The 16,105-nt window shown below is 43.2% G+C and overlaps 1 protein-coding gene across 8 annotated transcripts in view; it reads right to left on the bottom strand.

The window, feature by feature from the left end:
* TBC1D5 (TBC1 domain family member 5) overlaps window positions 1-16,105 on the bottom strand; it is a 578,111-nt gene that overhangs the window by 2,144 nt on the left and 559,862 nt on the right. For all 8 annotated transcript variants that reach the window (XM_030933427.1, XM_030933431.1, XM_030933430.1 and 5 more), the window contains 2 exons: window positions 5,195-5,274; window positions 4,223-4,384 (listed from right to left, as the gene is read on the bottom strand). In XM_030933427.1, coding sequence (XP_030789287.1) covers window positions 4,223-4,384; window positions 5,195-5,274 — 242 coding nt within the window. The remainder of the gene's footprint in view (window positions 1-4,222; window positions 4,385-5,194; window positions 5,275-16,105) is intronic.

Raw genomic sequence — 16,105 nt, 5'->3', positions numbered from 1 at the left:
GCAATAGGCCTTGAGGTTCTTCATCTCAGGTTCTAAAGCTGCTAACATTCTATCAACACATTAACTCCTACACAAGCGAAGAAAAACGTAGCACACGGTAGTCTGGTAGCAGGGCATGTGATCTCAAATGGCACTGGAGCTGTTGGGTAGAGAAGGACTGTCTTTTTTCTGAGTTGGAGGAAAAGAACTCAAATCTCTTCCCCATGACTGTCTCTATATAAGGTGCACCTGGTGAGAGCCGTGTTGCCTTTGGGGAGTGCACTGAAAGCTGCTGGGGAATCAACAGAGGCCCTTGGGTTTGACTTCTTCCAGAGTGTAGACAGTTGTCCTGCACTGTAAACTGTGAAAATCTTGACCTCTCACCACAACACAGGGCTGGAATGCTACTTGGTGGAGCTTATCCTAGGTTGAAAATAGAAGAGCATGTTTAGCAGGGCCTAGTTTTTAGAGTGGTGCCTCTGCTTCAGAGATACTGAGATCACTTATTCTCTAGCTTACAGTAAAGATGTCAGTAAGATTCTGAAGTGGAGAAATACTTTTCAAAGCCCATGAGTAAAAGTAAAGATAGTTTCTACCATTACTCTAGTTATTTGGCATGCTTCCCCCAATTCCTAGATGAAGGTCACAGGCTGCCTTCATAGACAAAGCAAGTTAAGAGCTGACAGGTCCTTAGCAGGCATTTCATTTTCTTTTATTGACCCCCTCCTTGCCCCTTTGCATTACAGATCAAGCAAACAAGCCCAAATAGGAGACCTGGTAGCTTGGCCAATGTCACAAGGTACAAAAAAAGACCCCACTCTTCTGGACTCCCACCTATAATTTTTTTCTAGATGCAGAGCTGACTTCTTTATGGACTTCTCTAGCAGCCTTAACTGCTATCTGGTGCCATTTATAACATTTACAGAAGTGTTGTAAATCCCTAGGTCAATCCTCTCTTTTTACCAGATATGGTAAGTCTTACACAATTAGAAGAGTTTTCAACCTGTCAGTCCTGCCTAAAACTAGCCAGGATCATCACAACACATATCCCTCTTACCCACTTTCTGCTATCTTCCCAGTCCTACCCCATTTCATAGCTTGAGTTTAGGATGGTTGTAGAAGCAGGTGAGCCCAACTATAGACCAGCACTGTTCAACAGACATTTTCCACGATGATGGAAATGTTCTCTATCTGTGCTACTCAATACAGCAGCCCCTAGCCACAGGTGGATACCAAACACTTGAAAAGTGGCTAGTGTGACTGAGGAACTGAATTTTTAATTCTATTGAAATTCAGCGCATTTAAATTTAAATAGCTATGTGGCTGGTGGCTATAATAGTGGACAATATGCGGATTAAAACAGGGGACCCAAGTACCAAAAGGGCAAGTGATGCGCTGGCTGACTAATGGACCCAGGGTCCCACAAAGTCTGCCTTCTACTGTAGTTGATTTGAGTTAGTTCATCAAATACTTCCCAAAGGAATGTGTGAGGATAGATGCTGAGAAGGGAGGGAGAGCGTGTAGCTCTTCTCACTCTATAGAACACAATTTCACAAGACTGCTGTTTTCAGAGCTGGAGGTAAGATTTGCAAACCAAACAGAAAGAACACTATGAGCCATATCACACCAACCTTACAGTGAGGAGCAGGGCATGTGAATTCCCACAAAGGAAGAACACTTTCACAGTTGCTTTTGAGGAAGGGCATCGGCAGGAGGACCATGAGCCATGTGTCACTAGGCAGGGGAGCCTGGTCCTTCTGCACTATCTTTTAGACATTATTTACTGATTAACCAAGAAAGCAACGAAAACCCATCCCTAAGTCAGGAATGTGCTATGACACAACCCATTACAAACCCAACATGTGGTGCTTACATCTCCAATGCGTCAAGAACCTGCCTAGCACTGCTCCCCTAGGCCCTGGCCCTCCATAACTGGGAGCTCATGAGAGCAGGGGATATATCCCATAGTCTTGGACAGTAAAACCAGTTCCTGGCACAGCAGGCCCTTGAAGCCTTCAGAACTCCCACTTGGCTCTCTTGGGACGCATGTTCCTGGGTGTAGCCTGTCCATAGCCCTCTGTACCTCTTCCCACAAGCAGTGAGGAGGAAAACCTAGCCAGCTCCAAGCACTGATGAGTTAGCTCCTGCAGGAAGAAGGTGGGTACTTGGCAGCTATCTCATGTCTGGTAGACCCCCTGGGCCTTTATCAGCCTAGCCCAGATCCTTGGGCTTTGCAGTGGAAGGCCCCATGCACTTGGCTTCTTTCTGACTTGCTTGCTTGAATTCAGGAATTCTCTCAAGAAATCTCAAGATTTCCCTGAAGGAGAGAGGAGAGCACTGCTTCTCTGTTTCTCTCTTCTTCAGTAAAACCTTTTTCAGGAGTACTGGCTTTGTATAAACTGCTAACAGCTATGGGGAAGGGCCATGGCAGAGAAGAGGTAGAGAAGATAAGCCATTTTATTTTCACTTGTGGGGTCTTCAGCCCCAGGAAGGGCTGACTGTGTCTCAGAAGCACACACAGAGGTGCCGTGTCTCTTGGATGCTGCACGTGATGGGGCCCTGCCAGAACGAGGGCGCAGTTTCATTCACACAGACACACCTCATGGCTAGCTTATCTTGGGTATGTACGGCGGGGTCCACTGGGGCAGCAGTGGTCATTGGTAGGTTCTTACAAATACAGAAACCAGGGATGACAACTGCAAAGTATAATCATTAAGTTTTAAATTTAACAAATTCATTAGTGATTTTAAAATATCTTTTTCCTGTAGCAAACTGACACATTCAACTAAAAAATTATGCTAAAGTTTTAAATAAAATTTTCAATTATAAATGCATTGTGGCTGGGCCTACACTCAGTAATATTTGAATAAGTAAATGATTATTGAAAAATAAAACATCTGTGCAAGGAAGGAGAATCTGTGAAGAAACGAATGAAATTAAACTGGCAGTATCACTGTCGCATTCATGTGGCTACAAATGCAGAGCCAAAACACTCCATGAACATTTCATACGGCCTCAAGAGGAAGTCACCCACGGAGTCTCTCTTCTGGAAGAGCACCCTTAAAACTGAAAAACATTCCCACTCAAATGTCATTTTGCTGTTTTAAAATCACACAAAAAATAAATAATTTACAAGTGTCTGAATGCTAGTTTTTGAGAAAGTGACTTAGATAATATTTTGCTAATGTTCATTTTCCAAGATGAAAATTTGTGAGCTGATTTAAAAAATATTATTAATAATTTAAAATATAGGTGGGAAATGAACAATCTCTTTGTCTTATCAGATAATGGACAGCAAGGCAGCATGGTGGGACTGAAGCTTACTGGGTTGGGGCAGGGTTTCTGAAAACATAATGCCTGGCAGGCTAAGTGCCTCTGGCCTTGGAGCCTGTGTGTGTCTCTCTGACCTTCATTTTCTCACTGGTCAAATGAGCAGGCAGGACTAGGCACGTAAGGAAGCTGTAGGAAGATCCTTTGTAGCTGGGAAATTCTGTGGTTCTATGTTAAAACAAATGATATACAATGTTGACATCTGAGAGTAGGGGTCAGCCAACTAGGGCCAAATCCAGCCTGTGGCCTATTTTTGGATGACCCCCAAGCTGAGCATGGTTTATATATTTTTAAAGGGTTGTGATAAAGCAAAAACAAGATACAAACACACACACACACACAAAAACAATGAATATGTGACACAGATGACCGTATGTTGCCTGCAAATCCTGAAATACTTACTCTGTAGCCCTTTACAGACCCCTGCCCCAGATGGCAGACATTAATGAGAAGTCCCTCCCCATGAAGGCAGCAAGAAAGTAAGTTTGGCAAAAAAGGTTCTAGCAAAGTGAAATCCACTCGAGATAGCATTAGGAAAGCGTAGACAGTACTTCCTAAAGGGGAAAAGAGGCATCAACTGGAGGCAACTGACAACTGAGACAGAGATCCAGCTTTCCCATCCCACAGAATGGGCATGGCAGGAGGCTCAAGCAACACTGCTGCATACAGGTTTGTAGGGCACTTACCGCATGACTCTAGGAGACACTTGTCTCATCAGTATCATTGTGAATGGCACCCCCTGCAGCACAGAGTGCACAGGCTGCACAGCTCTACACAGCACCTCCACAGCTGAACTTCACACATGATAATTTGAAGTAACTTTGATAGGGTTTATATGATTCTTAACTCTGAGGAACTTATGTGAATGTGCTCCCTTTGAGTTAATGTAACATGTGCATCAGAGCTTCTGTACCTGTTTAATGACCCCAGACATTTGATCACTCTGGCCCTGGCCTCGGCCCTGGCCCTGGCCACTGGAGCAGTAGTGGTTGTCTGCGATGGTGATCTGTTCGTTCTCTTCAGCCTCTAGCTGGCTCTGGTTAAAACGCAGGGAACCTTTTAGAATGTCTTTGATCTGTGTTCAAAGAAGAAGAAAATAAATGAATAAAATGGATGAGTTTGTTTTCAGATGCTAGCTAAATCTCTCAGACATTTAAACTAGCCTTGTCATCAATCATTTTTAATAGTATGAATATTAGTATTTTACTATAAGAAATAAATAATGAGAAAAAAATCTAATTTTATCAAAGCTGCTGGCTTAGCAGTGAGTAAGAAAAATGTCAGGACATTTAATAGCCAGGTTCTCACAGGGTCACATATGGGAGTCACACACTTAACACTATCTTAAAACAGGAAGCATAATTTGCCTCCACATCCACCCCCACTGCACAGCTTGCTCACTAAAGTGGCTCCACCTGAGCTGGACTGTTCATAGCATAGGTAGGCATCTGGAAACAGCATACTCTTTTTCACTGACATTTATGTTTCATTTAGATCTTCGAGGCTTGAGTCAATGTGGTCCTTGAGGGTCTAAGGCCTGCTGTAGGTACTAATTATGACTTGTGCTCCAAAGACATTCATGAATCCATGGATGAATGACTGAATATGATGCTGGTCTACCTACACTAGCTTTGGGTAAGGAACAAATAGAATGGGTTTGGTAAGAGGAAGGAGAGGAGTGGAAAATGGAAAACCAGTGTGGGTCAGATATAATAGTTAGAAGGAACAGGGGGCATAAAGAGGTGGAGATGCAGAGGGGGCTCTGTCTGGGAAGAAATAAGGGTTAGGGGGATGCTGGCTCTAACATCATGGTGCTACATGCCCTGGGAGTCCCTCCCCACAGCAGGAGGGACACAAAGAAATAGTGTCAGAGCAATGCACATACCTGTTTTAATCCTGCCAGGGAAACCAGAATTTGATCTTCTTTTTCCAAATTTTCTTGTAATATCACATCTTGAATATTTACTGAAAATAGAAGAATGACATTTCATAACCAATGCTCCGAGCATAACCTACCTGCTGCCACACCATAACTTCAGACAGGCTTGGGAAGTTTTCTGCCAAATCTCACAGCAACTATTCCCACAAAGGATGCTCTGCAAACTGCAGATGGGGAAGCTGCAGCGTTGAGTGGAGAGGGCAGCACTAGGCCTGGTACACACAGCCTCCCCTCCAACATTCCATGCATGTGCTCTCATCATGACAGATGTGTCTTCACTTCCAACAAGAGATCTGGGTACCTCTTGCTGACATGATGTGGCCGACAGCCTGGGCCATTCATCTAATCTCTAGGAGGAAGCTTTTCAGCCTGGGCTTCCTACATAGCCTCAAGGGTCAATGATGTTACCTCACCTCTCTCTAAAGACAAATTCCTTCCAGGTGACTGAAATTAATAAAGAAACTGTCTTTAAGGATTTATAATGTAAAACATGTTGCCATTTCAACATAATAGTAAAAATGAGAGGCCAAACTCATGGCACTACAGGTTGTCATTAGATGACAATGTCTGTGGAGTCTCCTCCAGGAGACTTAGCCGCCACATGAGAAGTCTCTCCTCCAGACCTGATCTGAGGAACCCACCAAGCCAGCTTCTGACCATCAGGCTCAGCACTGCACTGAGTTGCTTGCCTGTTGGTATGTTAAACACTCAGTGGTCCTTAGCCTTCCTTGCTTTCATCTGCCCGCAGGATGCACACAGCTCTATCAGGAACTGTGGCATTCTGAGGCAGGATTCTCACAAGGAGCCGGGGTTGGGAGGAAAGCCTAGTTTCCTGGGGATGTACAAGAGAATGTTGGCGGAGGAAGGGAGGGGAGCACAATTAAAACACATTTTTAAAAACATGCTGATAGATACACCAATGTGAGAATCACTACAGTGAGTATGTTCACCCTCCATTAACATCTGCTTTCTTATTCTTTGTGGTGAAAAAAATGCCCCACTTATAATGTCTTCCATGCTACATTCTTAGTCACTCACTTAAGATTGTTCCAGTTGCTATGGGACTCCTGGATTCCATGCTTGGCCCCATATAACTACTAGGGCTAATATACCACTCCTCACTTGCTCAATGCCCTGCACTGGCAGAGGCAGGGTCAGTGCACTGTGCCCTTGGCCTGGGGGCTCTTGCTCCAAATCTATGCACACAGGCTTCTCTTTATTGTTCAACTTTCTGCTTCAGTGTTGTCTCCTCAGAGCAGCCTTCCTGCCCACCCAGACTAAAGAAGCCCCTAAATGACTCTCCAGTCTCTACCATACCATCTGTTTTACTGTATTTATAAGCACTTGTCACTGTCTGATGCATGTATTTGCTGGTTTATTCACTGTCAATCTCCCTCTAACAGGATATAAACTCCAAGGTGTTCTTGCTCAGAGCTTTATTTCTAGCCCCCAGAATAAATGCCTGGTGCATTACAGGTATACGATAAGTATTTACTGACTGATGGAATGAATTAATAAATGAACATGAAAAAACACGCTTGGAGCTTGCATATCAAAACACTACTATTCTAAATATTTCCAAAAAGTATTTCCAGTAAGGGACAGGGCAAAGACTGATACCATCAACATGCCTCCAGCCTGATAATTTATTAGAATCTTCAGTAAGACTAAATTCATAAACCAGGGTGATAAGTCTTCTTACATACTGTAGCAGAAAAGCAACAGCTTTTACTTATTGAGAAAACTTGACTGTAGTTTTGGCTATTAGAATGGCCTACTCCAAAACAAGAAAGCAAGCTGAATGGGAATGGAATGACAGATATAATTAGAGAGCAAATGTTTTTGGTTTCCTTAAAAGCCTGTAACAATTTGTTCTCTCTCAATAAAAAAACAAAGTAGAATCCACTCAACAATAAGCAACTGCAGAAAATTCACAAGAACCAGTTCTGTAGGTCTTTTAGAGCAGCAGTCCCCAACCTTTTTGGTACCAGAGACTGGTTTCATGGAACACATTTTTTTCCACAAATGGTGGGGGAAATGGTTTTGCGATGAAACTGTTCCACCTCAGATCATCAGGCACTAGAGTCTCACAAGGAGCACACAACCTTGATCCCTTGCACGCACAGTTCACAATAGGGTTGTGATCCTACCAGAATCTAATGCTGCCTCTGATGTGACAGGAGGTGGAGCTCAGGTGGTAATGCTGGCTCACGTGCTCCTCACCTCCTGCTGTGTAGTCCAGTTCCTAACAGGCCACGGATCCGTACTGGTGCATGCCCAGGAGTGGGAACCCCTGTTTTAGAGGATTGAGAAAGATGACTTTGTTTGCAGGACTGCTATGGCTTTTCAGGTGGAGCTGTGAGGGCCTGAGGGCTAGCAGAGGCACCATGGCACACAGCACTGGATGCTTGGACATGGAAATGGATTTTGTCCCTGCTGAGCTGAAAGGTGGGCTCAGGTTTCCCAGCTCCTACTGGGTAGGTGGGGGCAGCAAGGAGACTGCTCCCAGGGCCCCAAAGGAAGCTCAGCAAGTGGAGTCAGGAGCATCAGGATATTTGGTGGAAGAACAGGGGGCTTCTTGGGTTCAAGGAACTAAAGAAAGTGCCCCTGGAGGTCATACCCAGAGGGCAGAGGCCAGCACAAAGGGGGAATCTGCAGAAACCAATGTAAGCTCTGCTGCTGTCCTAACCAGACCTTTGTCTCCTGCTTGCCCCTTTGATAGTCTGCTGTGGAACACATCCTAAAACAAAAGCCAAATTGCCTGGCTTCAGCCCCCAGTGTAATGGCGGGGCCCATGGCCAGCAGCAACAAGGACCAACGGCCTTTAGGTCACAGTCTATGGGCATACAGGGCAGTCAGTGGCTCTAGTGGAAAATGAAACCCAGAAGTGTACAGGAACACAAAGCTCTCTTTAGAGGCAAGGACCTAGAAGACACTCAGAAGCTCTTCCGCAAACACCAAAGAGACACGTGAGCTCATTCCAGAACCCTGGCACCATCTTGGCAGGGAGAAGAGACAGAGTAGAGAAACTAAGTGTGGGCACTTGCTCAGAAAAAAATGGTTAGTCTATAAGAGACTGTGTTGCCTTTAACTGGCAAGTTCAAGGCCTTTGATTATCATTGGTGGGGATGAAGTTTTAGAGCACCATTTCTGCACACGTGAGTTTAGGGACATAGATTTATCATCCCAATACAGAAGTATCAGTGTCTGCACAAGATCTTCCCAAATCATTTTGGCCCCATTGCCTGAAAAACCTGTGAACCAGGAAGTCCTAGTCATGCCCTGTTTTGCTGTGAGCCTCTCACAAATCCATCTATTCAAGAGTAGAACTGGTGGTGCTTGCAGGGGCAAGCTGAGAAGGGGAGTGGTGATGAAGGCAAAAGCTGTGATAAGGATCACAGTTTAAGGAGGCACCTGGAACACATCATGGGGCTACTGTCCCTGTTTAGACTGTCTACCTATGGGCTTCTTTTAGTTGTGGGAAAAAAAAGTAACCTCCTGATTTGTCTATTTTTTGGAGGGGGATGGAGGTTATGTTATTAGCAGCTGTATTCATTTTCTAGAGCTGCTATAACAGAGTACTACAAACTGGGTGGCCTAAAACAACAGAAATGTATTCTCTGTCAGTTCTGGAGGCTAAGTCTGAAATCCAGCTATTGGCAGGGCTATGCTTCCTCCAAAGGTTCTAGAGAATTCATCCTTGACTCTACTTAGCTTCTGGTGGTTGTCAACAATCCTTGGCATTCCTTAGCTTGTAGATGCATTGCTCCAGTCTTTGCATCCATCATCACACAGCATTCTCCCTGTATGTCTGTTATTGAACTTCCCCTCTTAAGGACACCAGCCACTGGATTAGGGTGAGCCCTAATCTAGTATGATCTTATCTTCACTGAACTACATCTATAAAGACCCCATTTCCAAATAAGGTCACATTCACAGGTGCCAGGTGTCTCACCATAAGTTCAGATGAGACAATATTGGACCTAGTACAGCAGCCAGACTGCCTAATTATAACACAGGATGAAAGCATCCAGTTCCTCCAATAAAAAGCAATGCAACCTACTAATCTTGTCCTGCATGCAGAATACAGTGCTCTGGCCTGATGCGCAAGACAGCTGCAGAGAGCAGTGCAGAGTGGGTTCACCCAAGAAGAGGGAAGAACTCAGAGCTGTGGTATCACCACCAGCATACACCCTCATCTAGCAATTCTTTAGCCTTAATTTATGGACTGAGTCAAGGACTACCTTTTAGGACCTGATGAAAACCAGGACCATCTCCCCTGGTTAAGTGAACTGTTCACTTAATTTCAGGGATAAACCTTTTTTCTTAATCAACTAAGCTGACTAGGCTCACTTTAAGAAATCCAGGGTAAATCCAAATTAAAACAAAAGGGCACCTTCAGAGGCTGTTAAATGTTTTGAATACAAGAATTTACATTTTACTAAGAGTACTGACCATGTAAATCCTTTCCCTAACAGTTCCCCTATATAAGGTAGCACTTACAAGCATTCTACTTACATATCACCTCCTAGTCACAAATCTACTGTTTTAAGTAAGTTACATCTGCATGTAAAAGTAGAAAAACTTAATGATGTCTTTCCATGACTTAAAATGTTTACATTTCCAACGTAAAACACAATTCTCCTCATAGCCAAAGGCAGAATAAATTTTGCTATAAAGGCTCTTTCTCTTTGTTTCTGTGTAAAAGGAAGATTATACTCTTTATAATCTCCTCACATTTAAGTATTGTGTATTATAAATGTTGGAGCACTGACACTAAAGGGGAAAATGTCACATAACTAACCACTTCTGTGGAAATTACACACAAAAATCTCATTCACCTAACAACCCCATGGTGATGCCACTATTTTTAATGGAATGTCAGTGCCACAAAAATAGATCTCTAACTCTAAGAGTAATGAAAATGGTAAACAAACCACTTTTCCAATTTCTTAAAAACTTAACTTTTTCAATGCTAGAATAAAAGTGTTTTCAACTAAATGTTTTAAATGGCTGGTGCAAAAGGTAACATAAGCCTTATTTGGTGGTGCTGAGGGGGTGAGTAGAAAGGGGACAAAAGCAGAACATCTGGCTTTAACAGAGGTGGAACTGGGCAAGGCATTTAACCTCCGTGTGCCTGAGGGGTAATAACAGCACCCTCCTCATAGGATGACTGTGAAGAAACAGGGAGACAGCACAGGTCAAGTGCTTAGCACCACACCTAACCCACTATGGAAGCTCCGTACCCAGTAGTTTTCATTTCTACATGCCACGTTACCTCACTGACTATCTCAGCAACCCTTCTAGATGAGAACCGTCAACATATTACAGAAAAGGAAGCCAAGGCCAGAAATGCCAGGTCTGTTATTTGAGGTCTCACGACTTGAAAGTGGTGGAACTGGGATTAGATTTCAGATCTTTCAGACTCCTGAGCTCCCTGATTATGTGTATAGCACTGATGAAGGGACCAGAGATATGAAGAGGCACAGGATGGGATATTGGCACTGACTTGATTGCCTTGAGATATAGCACCTTTTATTCCATGGCGGAACTGACTGAAGTGAGGTCAGCCAGAAACAGGCAGTTAACTATACGCAAAAAAGATGGTACAATCATTTCTATCAGAGAGCATTTTGGAGCACTGGCAATGGTAACAAAGGGCTTGGGTTTTGATAACCTTGAGATGTGATCTTCTGTATGTCATTAAACCCATCAGTGGGATGGGGGTAATACCCATCTCAGAAGGTTGCTGGCAGGATTAGATGAGATAATCAAAGTTTTCTATTTCTGCATCCTGTCTTGCAATTACTATTATTGCTTACTATGTTTCCTCCTCCTTTGATTCCTTAAATATTCAGATATCTGGATTCTGTTTTCTGAGGCTTTCTCATCTCTGATAGGAATTTAGTTACCCTGACCTTTAACAATCTCATATAAGGGACTGTAGTAGACTCTAAAGAGGAACTATGCTCACTGTTATAAAATAGAGAGGTGGGATTAAGGGAGGCAGGCCCAGTGTGACAGTGGCTTAAGAGGTAGCCATTAGTCAGAAAGAGGGGCAGACCTGTCATTTGTCACTACTGGCTTTTACTGAACATTGACAAAGGGATGTCTGTGTACAGGGTGTGTGCCATAGTTGTCCAAGCCCTAGGAGCAGGCATCAAATTCATCAAGCAACCTCCAGTACATGGTGTGTATCTTTGTGTGTCCTTGCAAATCCATTCCCCCTTCTAGAAGTCCCTCCCATCTTCCCTATAACGACATGTCCTGCCTTTTCTTCAAAGTCCTCCTCGAACTTACCACATCTAAGCGTCGGCTTCCCATTAGCAGTCTTCCCTCCAATAGCACCTCGTTGTTGGGTCCCTCTTGCTTTCTCTCTCACTCTTGGACAATAATTCAATGATGAGGCTCAAAGACTGAATGCTTCCTGAAACTGCACTGTTCTACCTGGTACCAAAGGTGCCAGGCTCTAAATATGGTGCTCAAGGTGTTCAGGTTCTAAATATGGCGCTCTATTCAATGTATTCCTATCACTTTAAAACCCCACTGCTCCTTGCTAATGTTTGTGAAATCACTAGTACTCTGGGGGAGAACCTGGTTTTCTTCATGTGAAGCTATGCATCACTGCAGGTATTCCTGAAGAAGTATATTCTCTCCTGCTCTCTCTCCCTACCTTGAAATTTTACTTAATTTTTACATGTACACTGAACTCAATTTCAGATTACCACTCCCTACTTCATCATTCCCCTAGAACCCTTTTTTTTTTTGGGATGGAGTCTCGCTCTGTCACCCAGGCCGGAGTGCAGTGGCATGATCTCAGCTTGCTGCAACCTCCGCCTCCTGGGTTCAAGCAATTCTCCTGTCTCAGCCCCCTGAGTAGCTGGGATTACAGGCATGCACCACCATGCCTGGCTAATTTTTTGTATTTTTAGTAGAGATAGGGTTTCACCATGTTGGTCAGGCTGGTCTCGAACTCCTGACCTCGTGATCCGCCCACCCCGGCCTCCCAAAGTGCTGGGATTAGAGCCACCACGCCCAGCCAGAACCTGTTTTTACATGAGAGAGCAGGTAATTGGCTAAGTGACCAATGTGAGGCAAGGGCCTTCCTGCTACCATTAGGGCTGATTTTTATCCCCTAAGGAATAAATGTAGGCGAGATATATCCCAGATGAAGATTTAAGAGATACTAATATGATTAACCAGATCTTAGATTGAGGAAGTGGTAGGGGCAGGTGAAGAGAAATAACATTCACTGATGGTCTATTAAGAGCCAAGTTAATTTTCTTAAAAAGCAAAATGAAGATTGCACAGAAATATAATCAAGGATCCTCTTTGGCATCCAGCTGCCAGAATGGCTGAAGACCCAAACTCAGCACTGGGAGAGGAACATTACTTAGGAAAATCTACGGGTAAGACTAGGCAAATTTGCATATTACACTAAAGACAATTCTTGAGGCCAATAAATAGTTATCTTAAGTGAACTGAGTAAGCGTGGCATAGAGTTCTGAATCTTTACTGATCTCTACTATTTGGCATATTACTCTCCTAGCACTTATCACCCTGTGCACCAGAGAGTAATATGGAAGCATGACACCTCCCAGTAAAATCTGTCATAATCGTGATACGGCTATGACTTTAGAGTCAACCAAAAAAGGAGACTTTACACATATTTTTAAACTTGAAAGGTCTCTAAGTTCCAGTAATGGTTAGATGCCTTTGCCAGAATATGTACTTCTAAAAATAAAAACAGAAACATAGTTGATGCCTTGGTAATATGAAATAATCTGGGGTTTTGCCATCATGCCCTTATTTGGGAGCTATGAGACAGGACAGCAGTTTGGGTATGACTGCCTTAAAATTACACCATTTAGTCAAATAAGACTCTTTGAACTGGGCTTAAGAGAAATATATATGTTGTGAATTTCAGGCCATAAAAGTTTTGCTGACATGAGGACTGAGTGAAAGTTAAGTGCCATTCTGCAGCTAGAATGTAAACATGGTCCAAGGCAATGAACATCAGCCTTTAAATCTTGGGCTTCATCTCCCCCTGCTCATATGCTCTTGTCCTCAGCATGAGATGCTTGTAGTGGCCCCAAAGTCCTTGAGCTATCAAGCAATTGGTAGTGAGCCTGTTTCCACAGATGATGAGGTAGATGGGTTTTGGTGGCTGTTGGATCATTAGCTAAAGAAAGTTGGGATTGGCGAACATGGAGAGGCAGCCTGGTATGAAAGGATGAAAATAGGCTGCAGGATCAGACACAGCTGGGACTGAATCCTGCCTGGTTCTGCTATTACCTAGCTGTGTAACTTTCCCACCAAGTATGTAAGGCACGCTGAGTCACAATTTCCTCCACTGTACACTAGGGATACTCTCTCTCAACTTGCAGACTTAGTGGGAGATTAGAGATACTGTTTGTGAAGTACTTGGCACTCAGTGCGGCACACTGGAACTAATAGCAGTTGCTATTGTATGTGACAGGTATATAAACTTCATCCTACCGTTGTGTTAAATGCTCTACCATGAATGAAATGACATTTGCCCCTTTCAAACTGGGAAAGCTGGTGAGTTGGTATATTTTGGTCTTCTATAGTAGAGTCTTGCCTCCATAGCAAAGCTGCCAAGTATAATTGTTAGAAATGATCAAACTTTTATTTAGATACTATGCGGGATACCATCATTCTCAGCAAACTAACACAGGAACAGAAAACCAAACATTGCATATTCTGACTCATAAGTGGGAGTTGAACAATGAGAGCACATGGACACAGGGAGGGGAACATCATACACCGGTACCTGTCGGGGGTGAGGGGCTAGGAGAAGGATAGCATTAGGAGAAATACCTAAGTAGATGATGGGTTGATGGGTGCAGCAAACCACTATGGCACGTGTATATCTATGTAACAAACCTGCATGTTCTGCACATATATCCCAGAACTTAAAGTATAATAAAAAAAAGAAAAATCCAACAAGACTATTACTAACCAAAAAAGTCTCTTCCTTACTGAATTAGAAGAATAAAGGCATCACTGAAAAGCTTGGAGCCTAAGTAAGGATTGTCCTTAGTGGGAATGCCACCCCCCGTGGGAGTGCTACAATGCCAAGGCAGCCACTGGGGGCCACTGTGGTCACCCTTCGATATAGCTTGCAATATCTACATAGAGCAGTTAAAAGAGAAAGAGAGAAAAACCAAAATGCTGATACACTTTGAATTCAGAGTAAGTTTACCAAAGATGATGGACTTGGTATTATATATTTTTTTAAAAAAAAAGAAAGAAAATAATTCAATGTGGGTTCCTCCTGTGGAAAAGCATATAAGAAAAAGGGAAAGAACCACAAAATGGAAAGCAAAAATGATAAAAGCTGGACAGTCTGTAGTGAGGCCCCATTACTGGAGTGGTGGCATCCTGGCCTGAAGAGGGATAAGGTAGTGTGTAGTTTGCTAAGTTTTTCTAAATAGGTATAGCGTTGGTATAAGGAAGATGCTGACCAATTGTTGCAAGTCTTCCAGTGATAAAACCAGAGGCAAACAACTTCAACTAGAACAAGGTGATGGAGGCTGAAAAAGAACTTCTGAATTTCAGAGGATTGCAGGCTACATCAGAATGCTATGGGAGGTAGTGGGCTCTCTGTCCACAAAGTTTAGGTGCACACATGCTTGAAGAATGGGGTTATGAATATGTTAACAGGTTTATGAATATATTAGCTGAATCCAGTCTAAATAATTTAAGTTCTCTTACTCCTTACTGCTCAGAATCTGTCAAGGGCCAGTAACAGCAAGTTATTCGAAGTCTGTTAGAAATGGAGAAGTTCAGGTCCCACATCAGACCTACTGTATCGGAATCCTGTTGAGATGGCATCTTAAATTCTTTTTTTTATTTTTAAAGTTTTGCTAGTACATAGTAGGTGTATATATTTTTGGGTTACATCAGATATTTTGATATAGGCATGTAATGCATAATAATCACGCCAGGGTGAATGAGGTATCCATCACCTCAAGCGTTTATCCTTTGTGTTACCATCATTCTACTCTCTATCGCCATGAGTTCCATCATTTTTATTTTTAGATCCTACAAATAAGAGAGAACATGAAAAGTCTGTCTTTCTGTGCCTAGCTTATTTAATATAATGATCTCCACTTCTATCTATGTTGTTGCAAATGACAGGATCTCCTTCTTTTTATGGTTGAATAGTGCTCCACTCTTTTTTTTTTTGAGACCGAGTCTTGCTCTGTCGCCCAGGCTGGAGTGCAGTGGCGTGATCTTGGCTCACTGCAAGCTCCACCTCCTGGATTCATGCCATTCTGCCTCAGCCTCCTGAGTAGCTGGGACTACAGGTGCCCACCATCATGCCTGGCTAATTTTTTGTATTTTTGGTAGAGACGAGGTTTCACCATGTTAGCCAGGATGGTCTCGATCTTCTGACCTCGTGATCCACCCGCCTCAGCCTCCCAAAGTGCTGGGATTACAGGCGTGAGCCACCGCGCCCAGCCTAGTGCTCCATTCTTTTTATGTACCACATTTTCTTTATCCATTCATCTGTTGATGGACACTTAGGTTGCTTCAAAATCTTAGCTATTGTGAACAGTGCTAAAAAAAACATGGGAGTGCTGGTATCTCTTCAATATACTGATTTCCTTTGCTTTTGGGTATATACCCAGGAATGGAATTGCAGGCTCATATTTTTAGTTAGCTCAATTTTTAGTTTTTGAGAAACCTCCAAACTGTTCTCCATAGTAGTTGTACCAATTTATGTTCCCACCAACAATGAACAAAGGTTCTCTTTTCTTTATTTTTTTAGAGATAGGGTCTTGCTCTCTCACCTAGACTGGAGTGCAGTGGCATGAGCATCCACCACCT

Source organism: Rhinopithecus roxellana, chromosome 1 (assembly GCF_007565055.1).
Source record: "Rhinopithecus roxellana isolate Shanxi Qingling chromosome 1, ASM756505v1, whole genome shotgun sequence".
Classification (NCBI taxonomy): Eukaryota; Metazoa; Chordata; class Mammalia; order Primates; family Cercopithecidae; genus Rhinopithecus; species Rhinopithecus roxellana.
This window is presented reverse-complemented; position numbering and strand designations above follow the sequence as displayed.